The sequence below is a fragment of the Geospiza fortis genome, unplaced genomic scaffold (assembly GCF_000277835.1).
Source record: "Geospiza fortis unplaced genomic scaffold, GeoFor_1.0 scaffold381, whole genome shotgun sequence".
NCBI lineage: Eukaryota > Metazoa > Chordata > Aves > Passeriformes > Thraupidae > Geospiza > Geospiza fortis.
In genome coordinates, this window is record NW_005054348.1 from 1,924,979 (window position 1) to 1,949,093 (window position 24,115).

Below are 24,115 nucleotides of genomic sequence, written 5' to 3' on the forward strand. Positions count from 1 at the left end.
AAGCTAAATGATCTCTCACTCTTTTCATCTCCTTATAATGAAGCAAATATAATTAACAGCCTAATTTGACATTTTATTGAGAATCGGTCTCATGGGAAGAAGAGGTGCACATTCATCTTTGTAGTTTGGGGTTTTGAAAAACATCGAGAGCTGTTGGCTGCTGCTGAGGTGGTTTAAATCTGAGCAGGGTCAGCAGACTGCCTGTCAGTGGTGACCTCTTTCCATGGCCTGCTCAGCATCTTTAGTTGTGTCTTCTCAAGGCACAGCTTTGTACTCTGCATATGCACCTCTTGACTTTTCCCTGTATCTCTCCCAAACTTTGGTCTGTTGCTGGTTCTCAGTCAAGCCTGACACTCAGGTGGAGGTTGACCAGTACTTTCATCCATTTCATGAAAATTGGTGACTGATAATCCTGTGAAAGCTTCCTGAAGCTGATATTGAGGTGAAAAATCTTTACCAATAAAAGTACAAGTGTGGTCAGATGTCAGAGAATTGTGTGGAAGCCAGTCCTTACAAATATCAGAGCCCAAGAAAGCTTCAGTGGGAGCTTACCATGAGCAATGTGACACAAGGTACTGGCAGACTGGACTTAGTCTGACAGCTACTGTAGAGAATTAAATGAACCTCAGCAGCAGAGGGAGGGCTGCTTGCTTTCATGTTTTTGTAGGTTTTGCTGTGGATTAACAGGTAGGCTTTGTGTATTTGTCTCAGGTTCTACTGAGAAGGCTTGGACTAAGTAATGCAACCAAGGTGCAACTTTGAGTAAGTTAGAGTTCAAAAGCAAAGTAGGCACTGGTAGTGTGACCTTTGGGTTGGAAAGCTTCCTGTCCTTCTCCATACTTTTGGTCTGCAACACTTTTAGGGTTTATATTGGAATGTAGTGTGTAGCTTTTTTCTTCTTCTTTTTTTCACCCCCTTCACAAACTACAAAATTTACAGTTTTTTCTTGTCTTTGAAATCAGAAAATGTAGAGATGTAATTGTCTTGCACAAGCAGTTCCAGGTGAGAGTGATGTTTATGGTATGATACAATCCGACACTGAAAATTTTGGCCTAAAAGTGCACAAAAATAGAATGGAAGATAAATAGCTTTGGTCCTCAGTGGCAAGTATTGATTACTTGTCTAAATTTTCACTATTGACTTTGAGGTCAGCAATGTTTTCTCTTAAGTTATGCTGCATCAGAGAATATCTATGCTCATATTGGAATTATCGTTATAAATTAATAATAGCCTTAGTTTTTTTCCCAGTACTTCTCACTTTATCTCCCTTTTTTTAAATAGTGCAAGTTCAGAGAAACACATATGAATCTATTTTCCTGAAATCTTAGCATTATTCCTACTTTTCCATAGGAAGTAGAAAATCTTTACTAACAAGCAAAAAAATGTTTTGTCCAAGTAAGCGTTCTTTTTTTCTTTTATTTTTTTCATTTTCAGTGGTTTTAAAAGTAAAATTACATAACTCTTGGGACAGAGAAGACAGACAATCTTCTGAATATAGACCACTGCAATGCTGTTCTAAAAGCAATAGGATATTAATCCTGAAGCATCTGTTACATTAACATTGTTCCCATGTGGATGGTTCATAAGGAAAAACTTCACTCATTTTAAAACATAAACTAATTAAAAGTATATTTGATTTGAGTAGCTTATTTTTAGTTTGGTTTTTTTTTTAATTCATTCAAGCTAACTTATGCTATTCTGAATCAAGTCACCCCATAGACTTGTGCCCTTAGTTTTATTTTTCTTTAATTTTGATTTAATGGAATGGTTCTGCTTCTTATTAAAAGTGATGTCTTAAAAGAAAAATCTGTGTAAACAGTACCTCATCTGCAGTCTACAAGCATATTAGACTTATGAACTTTATACTGGAAGGCTTGGAATTAAGGCTGAAGAATAATCAAAGGATGGATGGAAAAAAGGGATGTGTAAGCAGGAATTTGCTATAGTGTTATACTTTATAAACATGTGTCTGTCTCACGTATCTCTGCTGTCGTGGAGAGTTGGTGATTGTTGGCTGTGTAATGACCTATGAGGACATGCAGAGCCTCTGGATAAATGGTATTTACCAGCATAAAAGAAAACTAAATTGCTATTTCGATTGAACAGTGTGCTTGACTTACAAGTTTCTTCAGATGTTATATAAGGCACTAGGTTTGCTGCTCTGTAGCAAACAAATCTTATTCCTAAACCTCGCCATCAACTCAGTTATGGTTGTAAGAGGTGCAACAGGTAACTTCAGTAAAAAAATATAGAATGTAACTAATGGCTCATTGCTTGAGGTTTTAAGTAGTTTTGAGCCTAAGCTGATGGAAGCCTCTCTTAACAGGTTAATGTTCAGCTTAAGTAATTGATGATCTTGTAGCTGCTTTCATTTAAATAATGGTGGAACTTAACCTTCTTAAAGAAAATCACTGTTTGCATGCTTAGAACTAAAATATTTAGTGGGAAATAGAATGGGAAAGGTTTACCTGTGGAAACGTCACTCTGTAGTTTTTCTGCTTTTGCATTGTTCTGAGAATCAATTCCAGAGCAGTTTTATTTGGCTTTTGGAAATAGTCCTAAAGAGCAACAACAAAAGTTCTGAAATCTTGATATTGATTCAGCATGGGACAGAGCAAGGCCATGGCCTCTCCATTGCATGCTGAACACTGACAGTGAGATGTAAGTCCAGATGGATGTCTGCTGGAATTTGGCACAGCAGTTTTTGTGGGAGGTGCTGTGAGGTCCTAGGTTAGTGAGCAGTGTAAAAGAACCCATCTATTCAACTTCAAAGTGGAGAAAGGGGATGCTGGTACAGAAGGCAGAGTCTGGATAATAATTCAACTCCTTCTAGTGGGAGTTCACAATACAGACTTGGCAGTATTTTTAGTCTCTTAATTAGATTCTAAAAAATCTTTTCTATGCTATAGGCAGTTGTTTAAAGTGCACTCACACTTACATTTGTTTTCTTTATCTGCAGCCCAATGAAAAACATAGTGAGATGAGAGGGAAGCAATCCTTTGCTAAAGTTAAATACAAATCTGTCTTAACTCTAGGATGTCTGATAGATTAAACGAAGCAAATTCACTTTAGCTACTTGCCTGACTGTTTACAGGCTCTAAATCAGAGCTTCTCAGGTCTCTATCTGGTCATAATCCTGCTTGAAATCAAGTTTAGGTTTCATGATCTCTGAATTAAAACAGCACAAGCTAAATCCTGGATTACAAGTATTGGCAGTGGCATCCAGCTTTGAATAAAGCCAGAGCATTCCCCTGTGTAGGGATGTAACACCCTGTGTGAAGGCAGAGTGGTATTCCACTTCAAAAGGTTAGGAACAATGGTCCTTGAGATGCCACACTGAAATTGTGAGGCAGATAGGTGGTCCTAGCAACTTTAGAAAGCAGAGGGAAAATGGGCATGTGAGTGAAGATTTTGGCGTATTGAAAATGTTTCTCTGATTCTGAACCAAGAATGCAAAAGGAATTCTGCTGCTTGTTTTTAGTGTTCCAGTTCTCTTGCTTTTGAGATGTCCTTTAATCACAGAATTTCAGAATGGTTTGGGTTGAAGGGACCTTAAAGATCATCTAATTTCAACTCCCCTGCCATGGGAACGGATGACTCCCACCAGGCCACGTTGCTCAAAGCCCCATCCTACCTGACCTTAAACACTTCCCAGGACTGAGTGAGCCACAACTTCTCTGGGCAACCTTTGCCACTGTTTTACCACCCTCTGAGTAAAGAATTTCTTCCCAACATCTAATCTCAGTCTCCCCTATTTTAGTTTAAAACCCTTTTCCCTTGTCCTATCACTATCTGCATTGCTCCCCTTCCTTTTTGTAAGCCCCCTTTAAGTGCTGGAAGGCTGGAATTAATTATTACTTGCAACTCAGGCTTGTGGTAATATGTGCATAAAGTAAATATTTCTCACTTTCTACTCTAGGTCCGCTGTCCTTCTTTCCTCAATGGAAGCTGAAGCACTATGATGTTATTGTAGGGGTTCTGTCAGCTCGACACAATCATGAGCTACGCCGTGTTATAAGGAACACTTGGTTCAAGCACCTGAAACAACATCCTGCCCTGAACCAACGGTAACCTTTGCTGTTCTGTAGTTTGGACAGGGGGGCAGGACTGTCATGCTGAAATATCTTGATTTAATAATTTTTGTTTTAAAGTGTTTCCTAGTTTATTTGTTTGTTTGTTTTTTAGCATCTTGTATTCTGATAGATTTTTTTTAAAGTCTGCTTAATAGTATATAAGAATACTTCTTGCCTTGGGCTGTAACTACTTTTTATACACTGCTGTTTGCTTTTGCAATTACTTGCCACTGTTTATTAGTGATGTATAAGCCTTTCTGTTTTTTGTGTTGCAATGTATGGTGTGCAGCTTGAATCCTTGGTAATCCAGGATTTTTGAAAGCAGGCAGGATTGCATTTGGTGAGAGAGCCACAAAAGCTCTTGCAAACAGCCTCAACGGTAAAGTTCAGGTTTATTTCCTACTGAACCAAGTGCACCGAACTGCTGCAGTGTGAATGGCCCTTCCTGATTCCTTGCATAGACCTGACAGTGTACAGGCAGGTCTGTTTTTGCTGAGAAACTCTGCAGCAGTTCATCCCCAGAAATGCTGCCATCCTCACACCTTGGTACCTGCCTTGCACTGAGAGCATTTCGCTGTTCCTAGTTTTGTGTTAGCATGCAGCCTGGAATGCAGCATAGCCACCTCAGTCATCTAAAATTGTAACCTTTCATAGCTTATATGGAGTTCTGGGAGGACATTTAGCTTCTAGGTGAAAAGATAGGCAAAGGTGGATCCTTGCTCTTTGCACTTACTTGATGTCTTCCTATTATGGAAATAACCATCATTGGAGCTGGAGAGGAACTTCTTGTTTTGCTACAGCCCAAAGCTGAAATATTTCATTGTAACAGATAGTCTGGAATCCTTGTTCCTCCTTTGATGCTCTGTGTCTTTTTTCTTACTATTTTTTTCATTGACATTTGAATGCGTAGTATTTAAACAATCTTGAATTAACTAACAAACCCGGGCTAGCAGGGGCAGGTCTCTGGGATCTTTCACTGTTGCCTTAGGTCTTTTTTCTGTTTAGTGTGCTGGCTGTCTTGTATCTCATTTCTAGCTGCCAATCTTCTTGTGACCTCATAATGTAAAATGTTAATGTGGATTTGGAATTGAGTTCCTATGAGGGGATTCATGTGGTTGCTCTGCATACCAACTGTCATTGCTGATTTTTAAGAGGTTCAAAATCTTAACCCTGTGAAAGGCAGGTCACGGTGATAAAATTAAGTTTATTGAAGATGGAGGGAGGAGGGAAGAGAACTGGTGTTAATAAAAGCAAATTATTTTAGTGTCCTTGTGAAGTTTATAATAGGTGCGCATGGCTGTGCTGTGCCAGTGAAGGACAGAGAAGACCCCTACTCCTGCAAGCTTCTGAACATCAGCAACCCAGGTATAGAAGTTGACTTTTGAAAATTCTGTGGTCTGAACTAGAGCTAGTCATCTTTCCTGAGAGTTGTTTGGGGAGTTCCATTGCAACAGCTAGTCTTGAAAACAAATACCTCCTAGAACTTGTTGCATAACCTTCCTGTAAGTACTATGTGCAGGCCAGAAAGGGAGAGATTTCTGGGCATGTGAAGGGCAGTCCATTGACTTCTAATGGATTTGCATTTTTCTTGTGTCACCAGACAGTCTCTCCCATATACAATACATTTTTACTTGATGTATGTGTTAAATGAAGTTGGAGAGACAAAATGACCTGGCATAGTGTCAAATGTGAAGAAAGTAGCAAGGTGACAGTCTTGAGTGTCAGATGGACTTCTCTGGTGACAAAGTGAATTCTCTAAGCAAGTCTGGCTGATTGGTTTTTGATTCTGCTTTAGGGAGAAAACAATTAAGAAATGTAAAATGGAGGAAAAATTTAAATACCATACAAAAATTCCTAACTAAAATTGTATATTTTTCCTGTCTCCTTTTGGATTTTATTTCATTCTTGCTCTTTAATACAAGTTAACTAAGGACTGCTAGGTACCTGAGCCATGGTTCAACACAAAATGTAATTTCTGTTACTTTCTCTTTGAATGACAACATCCACTGTTTCCAAGTATAAATGGTACCTCAGGGCTTAGGCAGGCGGTAATGCCAAAAAGCAGACAGCTGAATTAAGTGGAGGTGTGTGCCATTTTGATACATGAATAATTATTTTATTATGCTAATATACACGTATTCATGCAGTCAAATAGCATTTTTGTCTTCCTGCTGTGGATTTATTGTGTTTCTAATCTTTGCCCTGTGGATATGTAGGCATTGAGTTGCAATTGCTATTAGCCTGCAGATTGCTGTATCACTGAAATTTTTCTCGCAATCTGCAGCCCATTGTATTTTCTTTCACTCCAGTGTTTGATTATCTTATGCTCTTGTTAGCCATGCTAATTAACCAGAATGCTTTGCATGCAGGCAGTGTGCTTTGTGTGTGTCCAGGAACTATGAACTTTTCTCCCCTTACCTCTGGCCTTTCCTTTTCATTCAGTTTTGAATCAGGAAATTGAAGCATTCAGTCTCCCTGAGGACATCCCTTCTGTGCTGTCTGAAGACAGAATCGTCAGTGTGAACTTCCGTGTGCTTTACCCCATTGTCATTACCAGCCTTGGGGTGTTTTATGAGGCTGATGGGGTGGGATTCCAGAGGAACATCACTGTAAAGCTCTACCAGGCAGAACATGAGGTAGAGTGCTGTAGTTATTTTTTGAAAGCATGATGTCTCTTTTTTGTGCATTAAGTTCTTAAAGAAAGTGACATACTTTGTTGGTGAGTTAGAAGAGAAATACTTAACTGACAAGTTTATTAATTATATTTTTCTTCTGTTGCATTTTAAATTTTCATATACGTGTACAGAGGCACATCCTGGATGAAGAAAAGATGAAATTCCCCAAGTGCTATGTGTTAATCTAGATGCTGTTATGAAAGAGCACTTACATCTAATTCCAATGCACAATTTTTTTGTTTGTATTTGGTGTTCTAAATATTGATAGTTATTAAGGAATAAAAATTAAGCTATCTAATATATTTAAAATGCTTGCAGAAACATATATTTGGTGTCTTCAAGCAGAGATGCAGGACAGCTGTAGTTTTTTCTTGTCTGTCTTCTGGCAAGACATTTTAAGATTTCTACAAACTGTTGCAATTTACTGGTAATAATCAGACTTCATTGATTATTTCCCCCAGTACCAAGCTGTTATGGGCTTGATAGAATAGCTTTGTGATTTTGAGGTAAAAAAATTTTTGAGCAAGATTTTTGAGCATTTCATAGATTACATTTATCTCAACCCATAACTTGATGGGTCAATTTCAAAACTTCTGCCTGTGCTACAGTAGAAAGAACTGTAAGTATGACTTAGATGATGAACTTCCAAGGAGTTTGGTTTATAATAGCCATAATAAAAATAAAGTTATACTGTAATCAAGTTCATGTTTCCTAAATTGTATTGTTCCTAAATGTTTAGTGTCTGATAATTTTATTTGCATTAGATTTTTACTTCCAGTGAGGGAGAAAAGTTGGTATCATAAGAGAGCTTGGAAACTGTTTTCTGAAGATTGGAATTTGGCAATGCAGAATCTTTTTGTAATTTGTTATTATCTAAGAGCCATTTTATGGCCTGTGTAATAGAGTAGCACTTTTAATATGTGTTGTAGTTTTTTTTAATTTTGTTTTTTTCCCATTGTTCGCAGGAAGCCATCTTCAGTGCTCGCTTTAGTCCGCCGAGCTGTGGAGTGCAGGTGAACAGACTGTGGTACAAGCCAGTAGAGCAGTTTATTTTGCCAGAGGTATGTGCAGTACCAGAACTGCCAGCAGTTCTTTTAAGTCATCTGGGCAGACTGACTGATAAAACTGGCCTTTGCTTGAGGCAGAAAAGGACAAGTGAAAACCTCTAGAATGTTAGTTCATAGAATCTCAGAATGGGTAAGTAGTTGCAGGGATGTGCTGAAATTCAGTATTTGTTTTACAGCATCTTATTATCACAGGTAGTTATAAAGCATAAGCCTGGAAAATATAAATTGATAAAAAATTACTTTGTCAAATAGTAGCAACTTCAGAAAACTTATCTATTTCTGATTGAAAACTGTACCTGCTTTGATTCTGTGGGAGAGTTTACCAGAACATGTGGTGCTTCTTTTTCCCTTCCGCTTTATCAGACATTAGCGCACAAGATAGGGAGGGGAGGATGGCACAGGTTTCTAGGAACAGCTGGAAAAGAGGTTTCTGCATCTGATGTCTTGGACATAACATCAAGATATTGTGTGTTATGTTTGCAGTGACAGGGTGGTTTGGTTTTGGTATAGGGATATGGAACCTACTTGTGGCCTGCATAGGAAGGAAGGGGATTAAACACAAATGGAACAGAATATCATACCCTGATGATTTTACAGTGAAGGTTTAATGAATAAAGGTTGGCTCAGAAGGAGAATTCTAGTTAGCAGACCCTCTCAGCTACGAGGAGTTGTTCTCAGTGGACCAGTGATCTCTCGCTAGATATCTCAGCTACCATTTTAGACAGTTTCCCTTAATTTAAATATTTTCCTGGAGTCTTGCTGCTGTTTCTGTAAGTTGTCTTTAGGTCTGGGTTGTTTTATTACTAAAGAAATTGTGTTATGAAAGAATGAAGCAAGAGAAGACTGAAGAGGGAAGAGAGGACAATTTGGGCCAGTTTATTCTCTGATTTATTCCCCTGGCTCTAATGAATACTAATTGCATTAGTAATTGCAAACTCTAATGCATACTAATGAATGCATTTGGAAATCTATTAATTTTAAGGGGAATCTGCAGTGTTTACTGAATACTGTGCAAGTTGTTATGCTGGCAGGAGACCTTTCAGGTGAGCAGACCACTTGCAGTATTGTGTACATACGCTTTGGCAATCTAATTTCATACTGAAGTGATTAAGGGTTTATTTTACATTTTTAAAAGGAATATTAGTTACCCAGTAATTTGGTAGTCTATCATGTGAGCCTTTCCCCTGTAAGACTTTGTTTTGAGATGCTAAAATTCCAGGCAGTTGTAATTTTGCTATAAATGGTTGCAGTTTTCCTGAGAGGCAGATGGGAAATACTTCCTTGAGAGAGAGAATATTAGTATTCATATATTTCTTTGTGTGGGCTTCCTTAATCTGATGTGTGTCATGCACTGAATGCTTACAGGGTAACACGATGTTTCTAACGTAGATTAATAGGGCTTAGGCACAGCGTGCAGTCTCCTGTGATGCTCAGGATGCTGAAGCACACACGATGATTCAGAAGAGGTGGCAATGCCCACGTGTTCCTGTCTACTTGTTTGAGAGCTCTAAATTTAGTGAACTATTTAATTGTCATAGGATGCTGTCTGCGACAGTGTCTATTCTCTGTCTTTCCACCTTGAAGAAGTAATGGATTGTACAGACTGCTGAAGAGCTTCATTCATCTTGCAGCTGAAGTGCCGCTCTTTCTGCTCGTCTTGGGGAAAGGAAAGGAAATGCAGCATTAGAATAAGCATCTGGCAGGCCAGATTGTGAGAGACAGAATCGATCATTCAGCTTTGGAACGACTGAAAGCGCAGAACAGCAGAAGCACCAGCAGATAACTAAAACAAACAGGGCTCTTACAGACAAGTCTTAGTAGTGCACTTATTTTGTCAAAAAGCCTTGGGCCATTTGCATGAAGATGGGACTCTGTACTGCACATATTCTGTATTACTAATGGGGAGTAGTTGGAGGAACAAAAAGCACAGCACTGTTTAACATTAGGAAAGGAGTTTGGCAGGGCTGCATTATGTCAGTTCACTTGTTCGGTATTCACTGTAAATGCCACTGCGCTCTGGCAGCAACAAGGCTGGAATTTAAATGGGGAAAAACAGATGATGTAGTCTCAGGTGTGCCACTAATGTTTTTGCTTGAAGCATTTTCAGGCCTCAGCTTTCATTAACTGGCTTAGAGTAAGGATAGCTGGGGGCTAAAGTCATTAGAAAATTTGCTTACGAGTCTCTCAACCTGGAAAATAATGATAGCTTGCAGCCTTAGGACACCTTCCACTGAGGTTCACTGGCAGTAACTGATTAAGACTCCTGGTACATTTGAAGTCAGTATCACTAGTAGTCAGTGTAATGTTTCTGCTTGCTGAGGCATGAAAGGACTCTCTTGCTCCTAAAGGACTCTCCTGTTCACTAAACAACTTTCCAGAGGTTGTGTCTATAAAGAGGACACTGAAGTGTGATTAGAGCCCAATCCCTACAGCAAAAACCATTGGAATGGGAGATGACAGTCACTGCAAAAAGAGAAATGGAGCCACTAGAAAAAGTCTTAATATTGGTCCATTTATTTTGATAACTGAGAAATAATTAAGCAAACAACAGAAAGCTGAGTATGAGTCAGCAGTGCCCTGGCAGCCATGAAGCCCAGCCGTGTCCTGATGCTGCATTCAGGCACAGCATCCTCAGCCAGGCAAGGGAGGGGATTGTCCTGCTCTGAGGCAGCCTCACCTCGAGTGCTGGGGGCAGTTTCAATATAAGAAAGACACTGAACTGTTAGAGAGTGTCCAAAGGAGGGCAATGAAGATGGTGAAGGGTCTTGAGGGGAAGGCATTTGAGGAGCATCTGAGGTCACTTGATCTGTTCAGCCTGGAGGAGACTGAGAGGAGATCTCATTGTAATTACAGCTTCCTCAGGAGGGGAAGAGGAGGAGCAAGCACTGGTCTCTTCTCTGTGACCAGGGACAGGAAATGGCCTGAAGCTGCATCAGGGAAGTTTTAGGCTGGATATTAGAAAAAGGTTCTTCATCCAGAGGGTAGTTGAGTACTGGAACAGGCTCACCAGGGAAGTGGTCACAGCACCAAGCCAAGAGTTCAAGATGAGTTTTGCCAATGCTTGAAGGGAGAGGGTGTGAATTAGGAATGGTCCTGCAGGGTCAGGAGTTGGATAGGATGATCCTTATGGGTCCCTTCCAATTCAGCTTATTCTGTGATTCTGTGAAACAAGGGGAAGATATTGAGCATAGAAGTCAGGCTTGAATAAACACTGGCTAGCTCCATTATTAGCTTATAAACCTGACTTTTTAAATAATAGATGAGAGACTTCTGAAGTACACACACAGCTGTCATTAAACACTGAGGCTGCTGCAGATGCTAAGACCTACTTCTAGAGGAAAGCAATAAAGAAAGCTGAACTATAATCTAGGCTTAAAGGTGTTTCAGGAGGATTTTTAGAGAAGGTGTCTAGTGTACAAGGAAGATAAAATGGGGAAGAGATTAGAGGTTGGTATAAGTAAACAGACTTCCTACAGCAACAGAGATGCATGTACAAACAAGTTGTTTTTCTGTTCCAACACCCACACTAACAACCAGTGTGTTTCCTATGAAAGTGGGAGAGACAAAATGGAATGTGCTCATCTAGGAGTCAGGAGTATAACAACCCTACCTTTTCATAAGGGAGAGATTGCTTTAAAATTTTTTTTAAAATAAAATTCTACCAATACTCTTACTTGTACAACTTATCTCCTGTTCCTTTACATGTTCTCAGGGGTCTTCATTTTAAAGTTGAGATTAAGTCCTTTCAAATGCAAGAAATTACATACACTATATGTAAAACATGGAGTGGCATAGCCTAATTTGACTGTTAAAACCAGAAAATTTTGAAGTTATTCACTTGTCTTTTTCTTCCTTACCAGCCAAGTTGTGAGGTAAGACTTCTGTGAGTCCTACAGTAGCTTGTGACACCTTTACTGCCATAAAGGTGGCTGTATTTTTCTTTGAGTTTTGCTGGTGTCAGGATCCAGTCTCTGATCTCTGTTTGGCAGATAACGATAAAAGCTGAGCTTGTTTCCAAATCTGTTTTAATGTATTCTCTTTGTAATGCAGGATTTTATATTTGATTTTTAAAAACTCACTTCAGGTCACCTTTAAATGCTATTTTGATGATTTTAGAAAGCCAAAGTCTTTTATGCTATGCTTCTGTTAAAAGTTTAATATAGTCTTAATGATTAGTCTTAAAAGAATGATTACATGTTACTGAGTTTCATGGATGTGTTTCATTTAGGTGTTATTTATTCTTATTGAAGTGTAAGTAAAACATTTATGTTATGCACTCAAACTAAATCTTGTGTGAAGTTGACTATTTTAAAATCATTTTAATGAGCCCAAACTGTTTGACTTCCATTTTTTTAAAGTCTTTGTATACCTGCATAACTGTATTTTGCTCTCTTACCAGAGTTTTGAAGGTACCATTGTGTGGGAGAGCCAGGATCTTCAGGGCTTGGTTTCAAGAAACCTTCATAAAGTGATGGTGAATGATGGAGGAGGTGTTTTCAGAGTCATTACAGTGAGTCCCCTCACCTTCCTTTCCACCATGTTTCTATTTTTCCTATAATTGTTGAGAATTTAGCATTTTGTTTTCCTGTGTTTTTCTGTGTAAATCATTGATTCAGTTGGGCTTCTCCTTTTGTCTCAGAAGAGAAGTTTTGCTTTGCCTTCTTGCAAAAAAATTACACTTGTAAGTGGCATTTTATTTTGAGGGTAGTAAATCTCTCATTGTTTTTGTGAGAATGTGAAGCAGTATCAATGTATCAGAGATGGCAAAATGTGGGTCAAAAATCCTGTGCTAAAATCCCAGCTGATGTGATAAAGTCTGGGTATTTGCTTTTTGGCGGTGTGTCTCTTTTCATGTCAGATTGTTGCTTGCCTAAACATCCTGTGTCGTTGTAATTTAGCCAGAATAATTTTGCATTTTGCTGTCAACTTTAAAACTAGTTTCCTGAAAGTTTCAGTGGCACTGCTAGTTCTGGGCAAAACTTTAAAAAATGCCACAAAACTTCAGTTAAAAATCTTAGTCTTAGTCTTTCGTGGCACATGGTGTGATTCTTGGGGTGGTCCTGTGCAGGACCAGGAGCTGGACATCAATAATTGTGGGTCCCTTCCAGCTCAGGATGTTCTGTGGTTCTGTGATTATGCGAGTGCCTGAACCAGCAGAGCTTTAAATTAATTTCATTCTTAGTTGCCAGAAAACTTCACACCTTAAAATCAGAGGGAAAACACATCAATAATGAGAGATGAATGAATTAATCTACTAATTTCAATTAATCTGTTCCTAACAGGCAGGGGAAGGGTCACTGCCACATGAACTCACAGAAGGTGTGGAGGGAATAGCAGGTGGTTTTATCTACACTATTCAAGGTAAGTCCACAAAACATAGGATGACATTTGATGGTATGGTAAAACAGGCAGTTTAAATTACACTTCTGAGTATAATTTGTGCTGTCTCCATGAACTTAAGTCACTCTAGGTTTTCTTTTAGCAGAAACATTTTCTTCCTGACTCTTTTATGCTTTGAGTCAATGTCCTGATGTGGTTCCTTTGCTTGCCTTTTGTCAGCCACTCCACTTGACTTGCCTTCCTTTGTCTTTTTATCTAGACTCTCTTCTTTGTTACCCAAAATCAAGTTTAAAAAATGTCATGCAATGAAATCTTTCCCTGATATTTTTCACACTCTTTTCCAGTTCTGCTGCAGTTAGAGGTACTGTATCACAATGTTTAACAGTATGGACAAACAGTTTCTATCCCTGTTGTTGCTCTTCTACACCTATTTCAGCAGAATGTTGAGAGATTTTAGAGGAGGCTTTTCCAATTTCTAAGATTTTGGCCACATACCACTGGAGTCAATGGAGTTCTTATTGGTCCATCATGAGCATTGACTTTGAGAGTGTTATTGCTGTGTTTTTGTAGATAGGCCTGGCAGATACAATTGGGCAGTCCTCTTATCTTGTCATCTCTGTAGGAGCCTGAATTGAGGTGTGTGCTAAAGCCCTTCCATCTTGTTTGACAAACTTTTCTTCAGTACCACAAACTACCTCCTTATCTGCAATATATTTTTAGCTTTTGCTTTCAGTTATGTGTAGCATTGTTTGTTTGTGTGGTTATTTTTTAATGCTAGATACATATACTTAGGAGGAACTGACAGTGGCCTTTTTACTCTACAGTAAGAGAAATAGTGAAGTCTCAGATTGTTCTTTATATTAAGGATCCTTAGAAAGTTAAATTATTTTATTACTGAAGAGGAAGAGAATGCTTTTTTACTTTAAACTTTTAGCGTCAGGCCTTATACAAAAAAAATATTTGTTGTTCTGCAACTTAAACCACTTTGTAGAAATTTTAAAATTAATTGCAGGATTTTCATAACCCCATTAATTTGAACGCTTCTTCAGATTCATTTTGTCAATGTGTGCCCTGTATGATCCAAGAGAAATGTGAAATAATATGTAGATATGCATCTTTGTTTAATAATGGGTGCTGTTTCTTTCAGAAGGTGATGCTCTTTTAAAAAGCCTCCATACTCGCCCAGAAAGGTTTGCAAGTCACATCAAAAACCTTGAGAAGGAAGATGCTTTGTTGAAGGAAGAAAGCAGTATGTATGATGACATTGTTTTTGTAGATGTGATTGACACTTACAGAAATGTTCCCTCCAAACTGCTGAACTTCTACCGATGGTAAGGAGAAAAGAAAGTATTTTCTTATTTTCTCTTAGGAATGGTGCTGTTTGTAGTGCAAGATGATCTAGCAGATTATGTTACTTGATGGGTTCCATGAAATACATGCCTTATGTGATTTACTTCATTAAGATGTATTTCTGTCTCACAATTTTGGGTGCATGTAGTGAGTAAAATGGCAGTGCCTATAGTTTTTGAATGCTGACCCTTGGTGCCTCAAATCTGCACAAGCTGGCAAGACAGGCTTCTGCTCTGAGTCCAGGAGTAAAAATTTTCATTTCTCCTTGTAATTTCTTTTCGTTTGTATCTCACTGAAAACTAGCAGTTTTAATATTTTAAAGGATGGCTTTTGGCCAGTTTGTGTACTTATTCAGTGTTTCAGTTTGTGGCTGTTGCTCCAGTCCCATAATCATCTTGATGTGCCTTTGCTGGACTCTCTGCCCAGTATGGCCTTGTTCCTCTTGTACTGAGGAGTCTAAGACTGCACATGTAGTCCTGATGTGGCCACACCACTGCTGAGTGGAGGGGAAGGATTGGGAGCATGTGTACAGCGGGGACAGAAGGCTGATAGGGAGAGTTTTCATAGTGAAATGCATTGTCTGTGGTTAATCCAGTAAGTTTCTACCTCTAAATTTGCAGTGATTTCCATTACTCTGAGACAACTGTTTCAGTTAATTGATGCTGCTGTGGAGTAAGAAATACAGTTGACAGCTGTACTTTATCCAAAATTCAGTTTAGTTGCTTGCAACATTATGCACTTATGTCACAAATTCCATGGCTATGAATGTAACTGAAAAACTGAACCATGCTTTCAGTTCTAAAAGGAGGTTTTTATGTCAAGACTTAGATCTTCGTGATAATTTCTTACAGATTAGCAATTTTTCAAGATTTAGTAATAAAAGGCTTTTAAAAATACCCTTCTTGTTGCAGGAAGTTACCCTTACAAATGTTTGTAACCAACCCAGCTATGATCCCTAGAATCTTAAGCTGTTTTAGTTATTTTATGTGTGTCATATTCAACTATTTCAGACAGGTAAAGATAACATTTTTCATGTGTGAAAGGTGCATTTACAGAGAAAGAGTAAGTACAGAGTTGTTTCCACAGATTTTTTTTACCACCTACAACCTTCTCATTGCCCTTGAACTGACTGTCTCATTCTGAAAGTAGGCTACTGACGTGTAGCCAGTGGCTTTTAACAGCTGTGCTGCCATCAGCATCAGGGATTCATATCCTTCTGAGGTCAATACTACCTAAGATCGTTTTGTTAGTAAATCCACCATCTGTCCTGGAGTACAAAACTTCAAATTTGTTTTCTTCCGCTCATACACAAGTCCATGTTGTAAGATCATCATAGGATACAGCTGCATCTCCTTTGAAGGACAAGCAGTCAGCCTTGGTCGATAGAGAAAACATTTAAAAGTCAAGGGTAGCAAAGATGTTCCTTCCCTCTTGTTTCCCCCCCACATCCCAAAAAACCCCTTGCAGAGCGTGCTCTCTGTAGTTTGTAGTGTGCAGCTCAGCATCTCATCACTTTCCTTTTTGGTTACAGGACAGTGGAATCAACAAGTTTTGACTTGTTGCTGAAGACGGATGATGACTGTTATATTGATTTGGAAGCTGTTTTTAACAGGATAATGCAGAAAAAATTGGACAGGCCAAACATTTGGTGGGGAAAGTAAGTTGTTTTTTAAAATTACCTTTAAGAGCTAGATACCATTTCTTTAGTGAACGGTTTAGTGATTTAAGTCTGTTTTCATGTGGGCTCCCCTCCTATGCCTAAGGAAGCCAGTTGTAAAAAGCAGGACTTCTCTATGTGTTAAACTTTGAATCTCAGAATCAGAAATCAGTCCTTTACAATAACTTTCCAGAGTATGCCTTTTCAGTGATTTAAACTTGCTGAATATCTTACCTGGTTTTAAAATGTGTTACAGACATCTTTGTCGTGGTACTAAAGTAAATAAGAATTTTCCAGGCAATACAGCGAAGTTAAAAGTACATAGTACAGAACTATAAATACTACTTTTTGTAATGTCACTGTGATTTTTCTCGTGGGCTTGAGGAATTGAGGTAAAAAGGAGAAACAAAATTTCTGTTATGGTTTGCACTTTATTGTAACATCTGTGAATTTCAGGCATTGCTACCCACTTCTGCTGTTTGAAATAGCAGATCTGATTAATAAATTTTTGACTGAACTTGTGAATAATCAGAAGAATCAAAATAGCCCATATCTTCCCTTTCATCCATGGAATGCACTGCAGCTCTGGTATGAAATCCAATATAGCAGGAACTCTATGCTACTATAGCATTCAATATAGCATAATGGTGCAATGTGCCTTCCTGTTGCCCTCTGCTCATTGAAGAAAAACAGGCCTTTGCTGCTTTGCTTCACAAATCTGGTCATGCCTGTTGCTTATAAAGCGATTTAATAAGGTGTGTGGTCAAGTGTGTGAAATAGTTGGTTATCTTGTGATTATCCCAAAGATCTGTAGAGTGACATCTTTGAGTGTAAATTCTTTAATAGTCACAGTCTTCAGGTCAGGCAAGTGTGATATGTAGGGAACAACACTGAAATAACTATGGAAGTATAAAATGATTATCAGAGCAGATGCTTCTCAGTCTGGAGTGGCTTGAACCCTTCGTGCTGTGATTCAGTGGAGTGGAAGGTACTGTGCCTAAAGTGAATTCAGGTACCAGATGAGACTTTCATTTACTTTGTGCTTTAACATGTCAGCTTCAGTTGAGAATGGTCAGAATCTGATAACATACCTGCCACTCAGCTGTAATTCCTCCCTTTTGGGGCTGTTGTCTGAGGTGACAGTTCTTAGTAGCTCACTGAAGCTTTCAGCTTCTTGTGCTCATGACTGGAAATCAGCAATGCTGAACCTCTTTGTGAAACAGGGGGAAACCCTGCTGCATTGACACAGTTTTGTCTCTTAGCTGTGACTGCATGAATTGTTTGTGAGGCCAGAGGAGTGCAATAGCAGCTTGTTCCCAAACAGGAAAGCAGGATGCTTTTCAGTGCTTCACTCGGCAGTTTGGCAGGGTCCATAGCACTGCACAGCGCGGCAGCGAGCTCTGCCACACTCCCAGCGTCTGGGGAGACTGTGCAGATAGAGACTGCTTCCTGCAGGCCTCTGGAGTGAATAAAGCTTTCCTTAGAGAACACCACTGCCAGGAAGAGTTCTTTTGTAATTCAGTGATGGCTGCCTTTGAACATCTCCTTTGTTGAGCTTCACTTGGAAAACAGCTTAGAGAAGGTAGTACTGCTTCCTGATTTTTAAGCAGCCACTAGTTTTAACAGGAAGATGGGTTGCGTAAAATCACTGTCTGCATGCCTGCTGGAGGCACTGCCTTTGTGTAATGTTGATTAACCAAAGGGGTTAATTAGCAGGAGACAGATGTGCCTGTAACAAAATGGGTAAGGATGTGTATGCTTACCTAGTTCAAAACCCAACAGCAAGGGGCAGATGCTGAGGACCTGACTGTCAATGTTGCTTTTGTTTCTGTTTTGAAAACTTTTCTCTTATTATCCAAGATTGAGACCAAACAACAGTTACAATTTCAGCTTTGTGCCCTAGAGAAATAAGACTAGGAGCTATAATTAGGATCACCTACTTCTTTCTCTCAGTTGTTTATCAGTATTACTTCAGTTACCAGTGTTCATAGGTTCCACAGAGGACTCTCTATAAACATCTCATGTCTAACATGGTCTTCAGTTTCAGACTAAATTGGGCAGTTGATCGAACTGGGAAATGGCAAGAACTGGAGTATCCAAGTCCTGCATACCCAGCTTTTGCTTGTGGGTCTGGCTATGTCATCTCCAAAGACATTGTGCAGTGGCTGGCAAGCAACTCTGAAAGATTAAAAACGTACCAGGTAATAAAGATTAGTTCAGCTTTTCTGTGTTAAAGTGGTCTGGGGAACAGCGTGTACTGAGTCAGAAAGAACATTGCTCAGGTGTTAGTGTTGGGTTCTCCTGGCTCATGTGGGCTTTTACCATGTTTTTGGTTGCCATGCTTAGTGCCTGTTCTAGGTCAAAGCACAAAGATGTTTTGGACTGAGAACCTCTGGAGCTGTAATCTTGTTTTTTGTACTCTGTTTTTTTAAGAACAGTGTATTGTCATGGGAAAGGTGGGAGGATTATTTTAACACCTCTGCAGTAGTCTGGTGTAGGTTTTTGTAGTTACCATTCTTTACTGCTGGTAGATGATGCAACTCATTCCAGGTCACAGTAATGCTTTATGCTTTCTTGGTGCTCATGTCTGTATTTTTTATTTTCATCTCAGGGTGAAGATGTGAGCATGGGCATCTGGATGGCAGCTGTAGGACCCAAGCGATATCAAGTAAGTCTGAAGGAATTGTCTGACCTTACAGAAAGAGGAGATGTCTGCTCTTCCAAGTAGCATAAAACAGGAGAAATGTTGGTTTTTTTTCTTTAAAAAGGAATTGAAATAACTGTTCAATTAAAATCCGGAGGGAAAAAAATCTTATAAAGATGTATTTAAAAGAAAACCCACAAAACTGCCACAAATCACTTGCAGACTCCATCCCTACCTGCAAGTTGTCTGAATAGGTCTAGCAGATCAGTTTGGGACTTTTGTGTGCAATGTTTGTTGCTAGAAACAATAAGCACCTGATTCTTGCAAGTGAAGATTGTTGGAGACTACATACTTTCTAAGAAAAACTTTTGAAATTTTTCTTTCACTTAACAGGATGGTCTCTGGTTGTGTGAGAAGACATGTGAGAGTGGCATGCTGTCTTCCCCCCAGTACTCACCCCAGGAGCTGGGAGAGCTCTGGAGATTAAAGGAACTGTGTGGAGATCCATGTAAATGTGAGGAAAGATGATGGACTTGCCTTGGAAAACAGGGTAGTATATAATGATCATGGAAAAGTGTACATTTGGATTCATTCCTGGAACAATAAGATACTAAGGTACCTTTTAATGCTGGGTTTCAACTAAAGTATAACAATATTTGCACATCCCTTTTGATAATTACAAGTGGACTGATACTATTCATTTTCTATAGTATAGATGTTGATCAGACAAAAACCAAAATGTTCAAGATTAAAAAAAAATCCTTTTTATATAAAGTCAAAGACCTACTTGTAATTAATAAATGCACATAAGAATGCCAACTAGCCTGTCTTTTGTAAATTGAAGCACTACTGATCTGATTCAGTATAGAGCTGTTCCAGGATCCTGTGAGAGTTGTGCTCAGCACCAGGGCAGCTGGTAAGTCTTGCTGCAGCACATTCTGTGCTGTCTGAGGGATTGCCCTCATCTGTGCAGGGACAGGGACAGCAGTGGGGGCTAGGATTTATGATTAGTTTGTTTATATCATTGTCATTTTAGATTAAAAAAATCAAGGTTTGCTTATACCAAATCTTCAAGTACTGCAAGCTTGGCCTGATTTATGAGGGATTTCTGAGAGACTCTAGACTCTAACTAGATATGAATCTGAGGTTACACAAGTGAAAGTAAATTAAGATTGAGGAACAGCACGCTAAAGATTGTGAAATAAAAAGCAAAGGTGGTACGGTAACACTGTAGGGTAGAAAAAAGGTCTAGCAGATTTTGATCATCTAAGGTCAGATACTTCTAAAATTACTACTCGGTTTTGTTTGCTTTAAGGTCGTTGGATGTAGGTGAAAACAAAGAGCAAGCGGCCTCTCAGTGCAGCACTGATCCTGTCAGCAAAGAGATCACAACTCAGCCCTGTACTCGGTTCAGTAAAACAAATTCTCACTGCTGCTGGGGGCAGGCAGTATAAAATCTTGGCAGAAGGGTGACCTCGAGTTTTATTTAATTGAAGCATTTAAGCACTGTTTGGTATCTCTCCAGTAGGACAAATGAGCAGCTGTTTTCATGGAGGCTGATATTCAAGTTGAGGAGCTGAAAGTACAATTGTACAGCCCTTTGGTGCCACATGTGTGAAATTCATATTCACCTGTATGTCTGTTCAGGCACAGGCTATCCGTGTGTCTGTCTCTCTTCTGCAGTTCTTGTGTCAGCTTCAGTCCAGCAAGAGAGTCCCTTCTTACCACCGTACTAACACACAGTCTCCACTTTCTATTGAGTAAAACTGTAAAGGCTTTAAGTCATTGTCTAGTTCAACTTCTTTTCCTTCCAGCTAGAATGAGAAAGCAAAAAGAAACCTAATCAGACTTACACTGAAATCCCTTCATGTAAACCAAATAGCAGGCAGTTGCAGTCAGGGAGAATCTGTCATATTATAGGAATGAAATTAGGTCCTAAATGACAGCATGAAGACAGCTCTCTTCAAGTCAAATGAATTTCTTTATATAGTATTTTAGAACATGCTATGGACCTTTAGCAGCATGAAATATTTTGTTGTTCAATATCTGTTTTTAACTCACTTTAGAACTTCTGTAGGACAGTTTCAGGTCTGAACTAGGAATTTTAAGCAGGCGATACAGCAGTCCTTTGACCTTCTGAATAGTCATAGACTCTGTGGAGGGGAGAGAGAGAAAAGTTAGTAAAAAAATGCTGCTGCCACTGAGCTTTAGCAAAGTACCAGTGTTTCACTTTACTTGCTTATAGCAACAGTGAAAGGCTGTATTGCTGCTTCAGTTCTAACACTGCAATAATGTCTTTGGTACCTGAAAATATATCTGCTACTGTCAAGTGGAAAATGGTTTCACCTGTGGTGGATAGGGCAGGATGTGCTACTACAGAGTAAGCGCTTTGATCCCATACACCAAATTAAAGTGTTACGGCTTCATAACTTACCTTTTTTGAGTTTGTATTTCTACATGCTAAACTAAGTGACCTTTGGGACACACACCAGCCTTGCATCTGGCAACTGTTCCTTGCAGTTTTCATTACCAGGAATTGGCTTTCCCAGCACAAGTAAGCAAATGGCACGGTGGAACTAGTGACATTCTTAGGAATGGTATTGAGTTATTAGTCCCAAACACATTGTCAGCAGAGTTGTTTATATTATGAAGTCACTTATAGGAAGGGGTATTTTTTGTAATGGATCTTGAATGAGTAAATGTAGTTTGTTCCAGAGGTGACACCTGTGTTTGCAATAGATAAACTCAGTATTTTGGTTGAAATTTCACTTCTTTTGAAGCTTTATCTAAAGGCACAGCAATAGCGAGTTACTCCTGTAATACCACACATTGTACTTAGACAAATATTTTTCTATCAAACATTTTTGTAAAAGCTGTATCTATCTGATTTTATGCAACTTGTGATAATAAATGTGATTTTTATTTTAGAATAAAGCTTGAATTCTTCTTTTTTCCCAGACTTCATTCTGACACATCATCTTTCCAGAACATCAGCTTAATTTAGAATGGTCTTATTCATTCTATGTCACTACAGGCACTAAAACTTCAAAGGATGAATTTGATAGAGGTCATATCTAGATTTCTAACTTCGTGGATTAGATACTCAATATCTAGACCTATTAGACCTCAATATCTAGATTTATACACTATGTGTGGTTGCCTCTCAAGACTTCACGTTCTGGTTACTTGGTTTAACACATCCACCAGATTTTATCCCTGTTAATTGGCCTTTAATTGCCTCAGACTATTTAACATGAAACCAGCAGCAGAGCATCAACTTTACGACAAAGCATCGACTTTCCATCTTTGAACTGGACTTAAAGTAAGTATGAAGGCCAGAAGAATTATGACTTTTAAAATAATTTCTGCCTTTGTCATTTCTTTATATGGCAGACTAATAGCTTTCAGGAGCTGACAAAGCCAGAGGCAGCTGCCATTCTTTAATACCGTTGTTTGAAAAGGAGCAATGAAACAACTGCTTGAACATAAGCCAAGACTTCTTACCTGGCAGTTTTTTCTCCACTGGCTTCTGTTCAGGTTTCTCAGGACATGTAATTGTCAAAGCTTAAAGAAGAAGGGTGAGGCATTAGTGAAAGAACAATAAGCCCTGTTCTGGCAGAGGCATAGTCTTTCTAGTCTCTTTTTATTACAAATTGTTTCCCTTAGCTCAGCCTGATCTCTCAAAAATTAGGAGGAGGTAGCCTGCATCTCAGCAGTAATGATAACATTTAGTCATTATCTGAAAAATTAATTAATTAAAATAACCAAGTTTTTAATTCATCTTCAGTAAATTATTGTAGCAGTGACTCCCTAATGCTTAAACGTTTTTTGGTCAAAACGAGTATTTACTTAAAAATGCCTAATTTTTATTTCATTTTTTAAAAATAACCTGCAGTAGAATGGAAATTGCTTATTCAGTTTAAAACAGGCTTTTGGTCCTCTCAAAAGCACCATACAAAGACTTTCAAAGGACATAATTAGCCTAATTATTTTTCAGAGATTAGAAGATAAACCTTATCCTTAAACAAAGGTTTATTTTATGTCTAGCCAATAAGATTCCTTGTTCTATTTAGTCTTCCACCTAAACGCATTAGAATGTAATGCCTTAAAATACTATTTTGTCCATGGAGTAAAAATTTTCAGTTCTTCTATCAGCTGGGAAACACAGCTACATAAATTTGCAGGTCGAGGAGGTAACCTAGATTAAATATGTAGACAGCCCCAAATACCAAAGCTACCCATGTTTTTCTTGTCTGTCCTAAAGTTAAGAAGCTATAAAAAAGGTAATATCAGAAAACAGAGCAGCTGTTGAGATTAAAGCCTGAGATGTCTTCTGTAAAGAAGCCATTCACACTGTCAGAATGGAGTATCAATAACCTTTGTTCTCCATTAAATCTCAATTGAGAAGATCATTTGGCTTGGGTTGAAGGGGAAAATGAGAGAGAGCACACAGAATCAGCTTTCCAGTCAAACTCACTGAGACAGTTCAGAAATCAAAATTACAAGCTGGAATTTTTGTTCTCCATCTACACCTACAAGACACTAAGCTCATAAAATACTCTAAATGCAGAAGGAACAATTTTGACCATTTCTGGCCTCTTACTCAGGAGCTGATTTTTTAGAGTCAAAGGCTGTTGTCCCTTCAGTTCTCCTTCTTCAGGTGCTCCATATTCTATTGGAAGAAAAATAGAAGAAGTTAGAAAAATAGAAAAGTAGTAGAACCCTTCAAAAACTAAAACTGAAGACCTAGGACCACTGTGGTGCAGGATCAGGCAGGAGTTCCCTCAGCACAGCCATGGTGGCTCCTGCACCACACAGTGCTGCAGACACGAGCTTTGTCCAGCTGCTGCAGCATCCAGGACAGGGGTGTCTGCTTAACATTCCCACTGCTGGGAGAGCTACAGAATGAATTGATGGATGGCTGCACACAGGTGCTGGGGTCTTCAAGGTCAGGAGCCTGAGTTCCTGAGGCATCAGTGCCCCAAAGGGTGCAGTTCTGTGCAAAAGCCCACTGGCACACAGGCTTGCCAATGTATGGGCTTTCCTAAGGCTGTTAGCAGCACATGGATAAAACACCAAGGGGAAGAGAAGTTGAAAACAGACCAAACCAGTGCTGCCACAATGCCAGAGGTGAGGAAATGCTATTGTACTCTGCTTGTACTCACTAAGACAAAGTGCTGGGTATCTGGGATGGGCAGCAAGAAATTCTTCACTTGGTTTGTTTTTCTCTGGGTTCCAATGCCCACCAGCTTCTAGCCAGTCCTTTCCAAATATTTTGCGATAATCAAGCTCCGCTCCTCTTCTTTCAG

The 24,115-nt window shown here is 39.0% G+C and overlaps 2 protein-coding genes across 2 annotated transcripts in view; one reads left to right on the forward strand and one right to left on the reverse strand.

The window, feature by feature from the left end:
- The first annotated feature begins 481 nt into the window (after positions 1 to 481).
- Positions 482 to 21,736, forward strand: B3GALNT2 (beta-1,3-N-acetylgalactosaminyltransferase 2). The gene is made up of 12 exons (XM_005423227.2): positions 482 to 572; positions 3,920 to 4,067; positions 5,338 to 5,438; positions 6,516 to 6,709; positions 7,714 to 7,809; positions 12,215 to 12,325; positions 13,098 to 13,176; positions 14,303 to 14,486; positions 16,037 to 16,162; positions 18,204 to 18,363; positions 18,774 to 18,830; positions 19,200 to 21,736. The coding sequence occupies exons 1-12, from the start codon at positions 482 to 484 to the stop codon at positions 19,332 to 19,334; spliced, it is 1,482 nt and encodes a 493-aa protein (XP_005423284.1). The 3' UTR covers positions 19,335 to 21,736.
- TBCE (tubulin folding cofactor E) overlaps positions 16,578 to 24,115 on the reverse strand; it is a gene marked incomplete at its 5' end in the record, with an annotated part of 27,793 nt that continues 20,255 nt past the window's right edge. The window contains 5 exons of the mRNA XM_005423228.2: positions 16,578 to 20,620; positions 20,868 to 20,959; positions 22,311 to 22,370; positions 23,410 to 23,478; positions 23,972 to 24,115. The exon at positions 23,972 to 24,115 is cut by the window's right edge and continues 36 nt beyond it. Of these exons, the coding sequence (XP_005423285.1) occupies positions 20,528 to 20,620; positions 20,868 to 20,959; positions 22,311 to 22,370; positions 23,410 to 23,478; positions 23,972 to 24,115 (458 nt within the window). The remainder of the gene's footprint in view (positions 20,621 to 20,867; positions 20,960 to 22,310; positions 22,371 to 23,409; positions 23,479 to 23,971) is intronic.

Bases quoted from the DNA above. Each gene is read 5' to 3' on its own strand.
- B3GALNT2 (XM_005423227.2), top strand. From the start codon at position 482: ATGTCAGAGAATTGTGTGGAAGCCAGTCCTTACAAATATCAGAGCCCA. The intron at 573-3,919 runs GTACTGGCAGAC...TTTCTACTCTAG, and splicing joins CATGAGCAATGTGACACAAG to GTCCGCTGTCCTTCTTTCCT. The intron at 14,487-16,036 runs GTAAGGAGAAAA...TTTTGGTTACAG, and splicing joins CTGCTGAACTTCTACCGATG to GACAGTGGAATCAACAAGTT.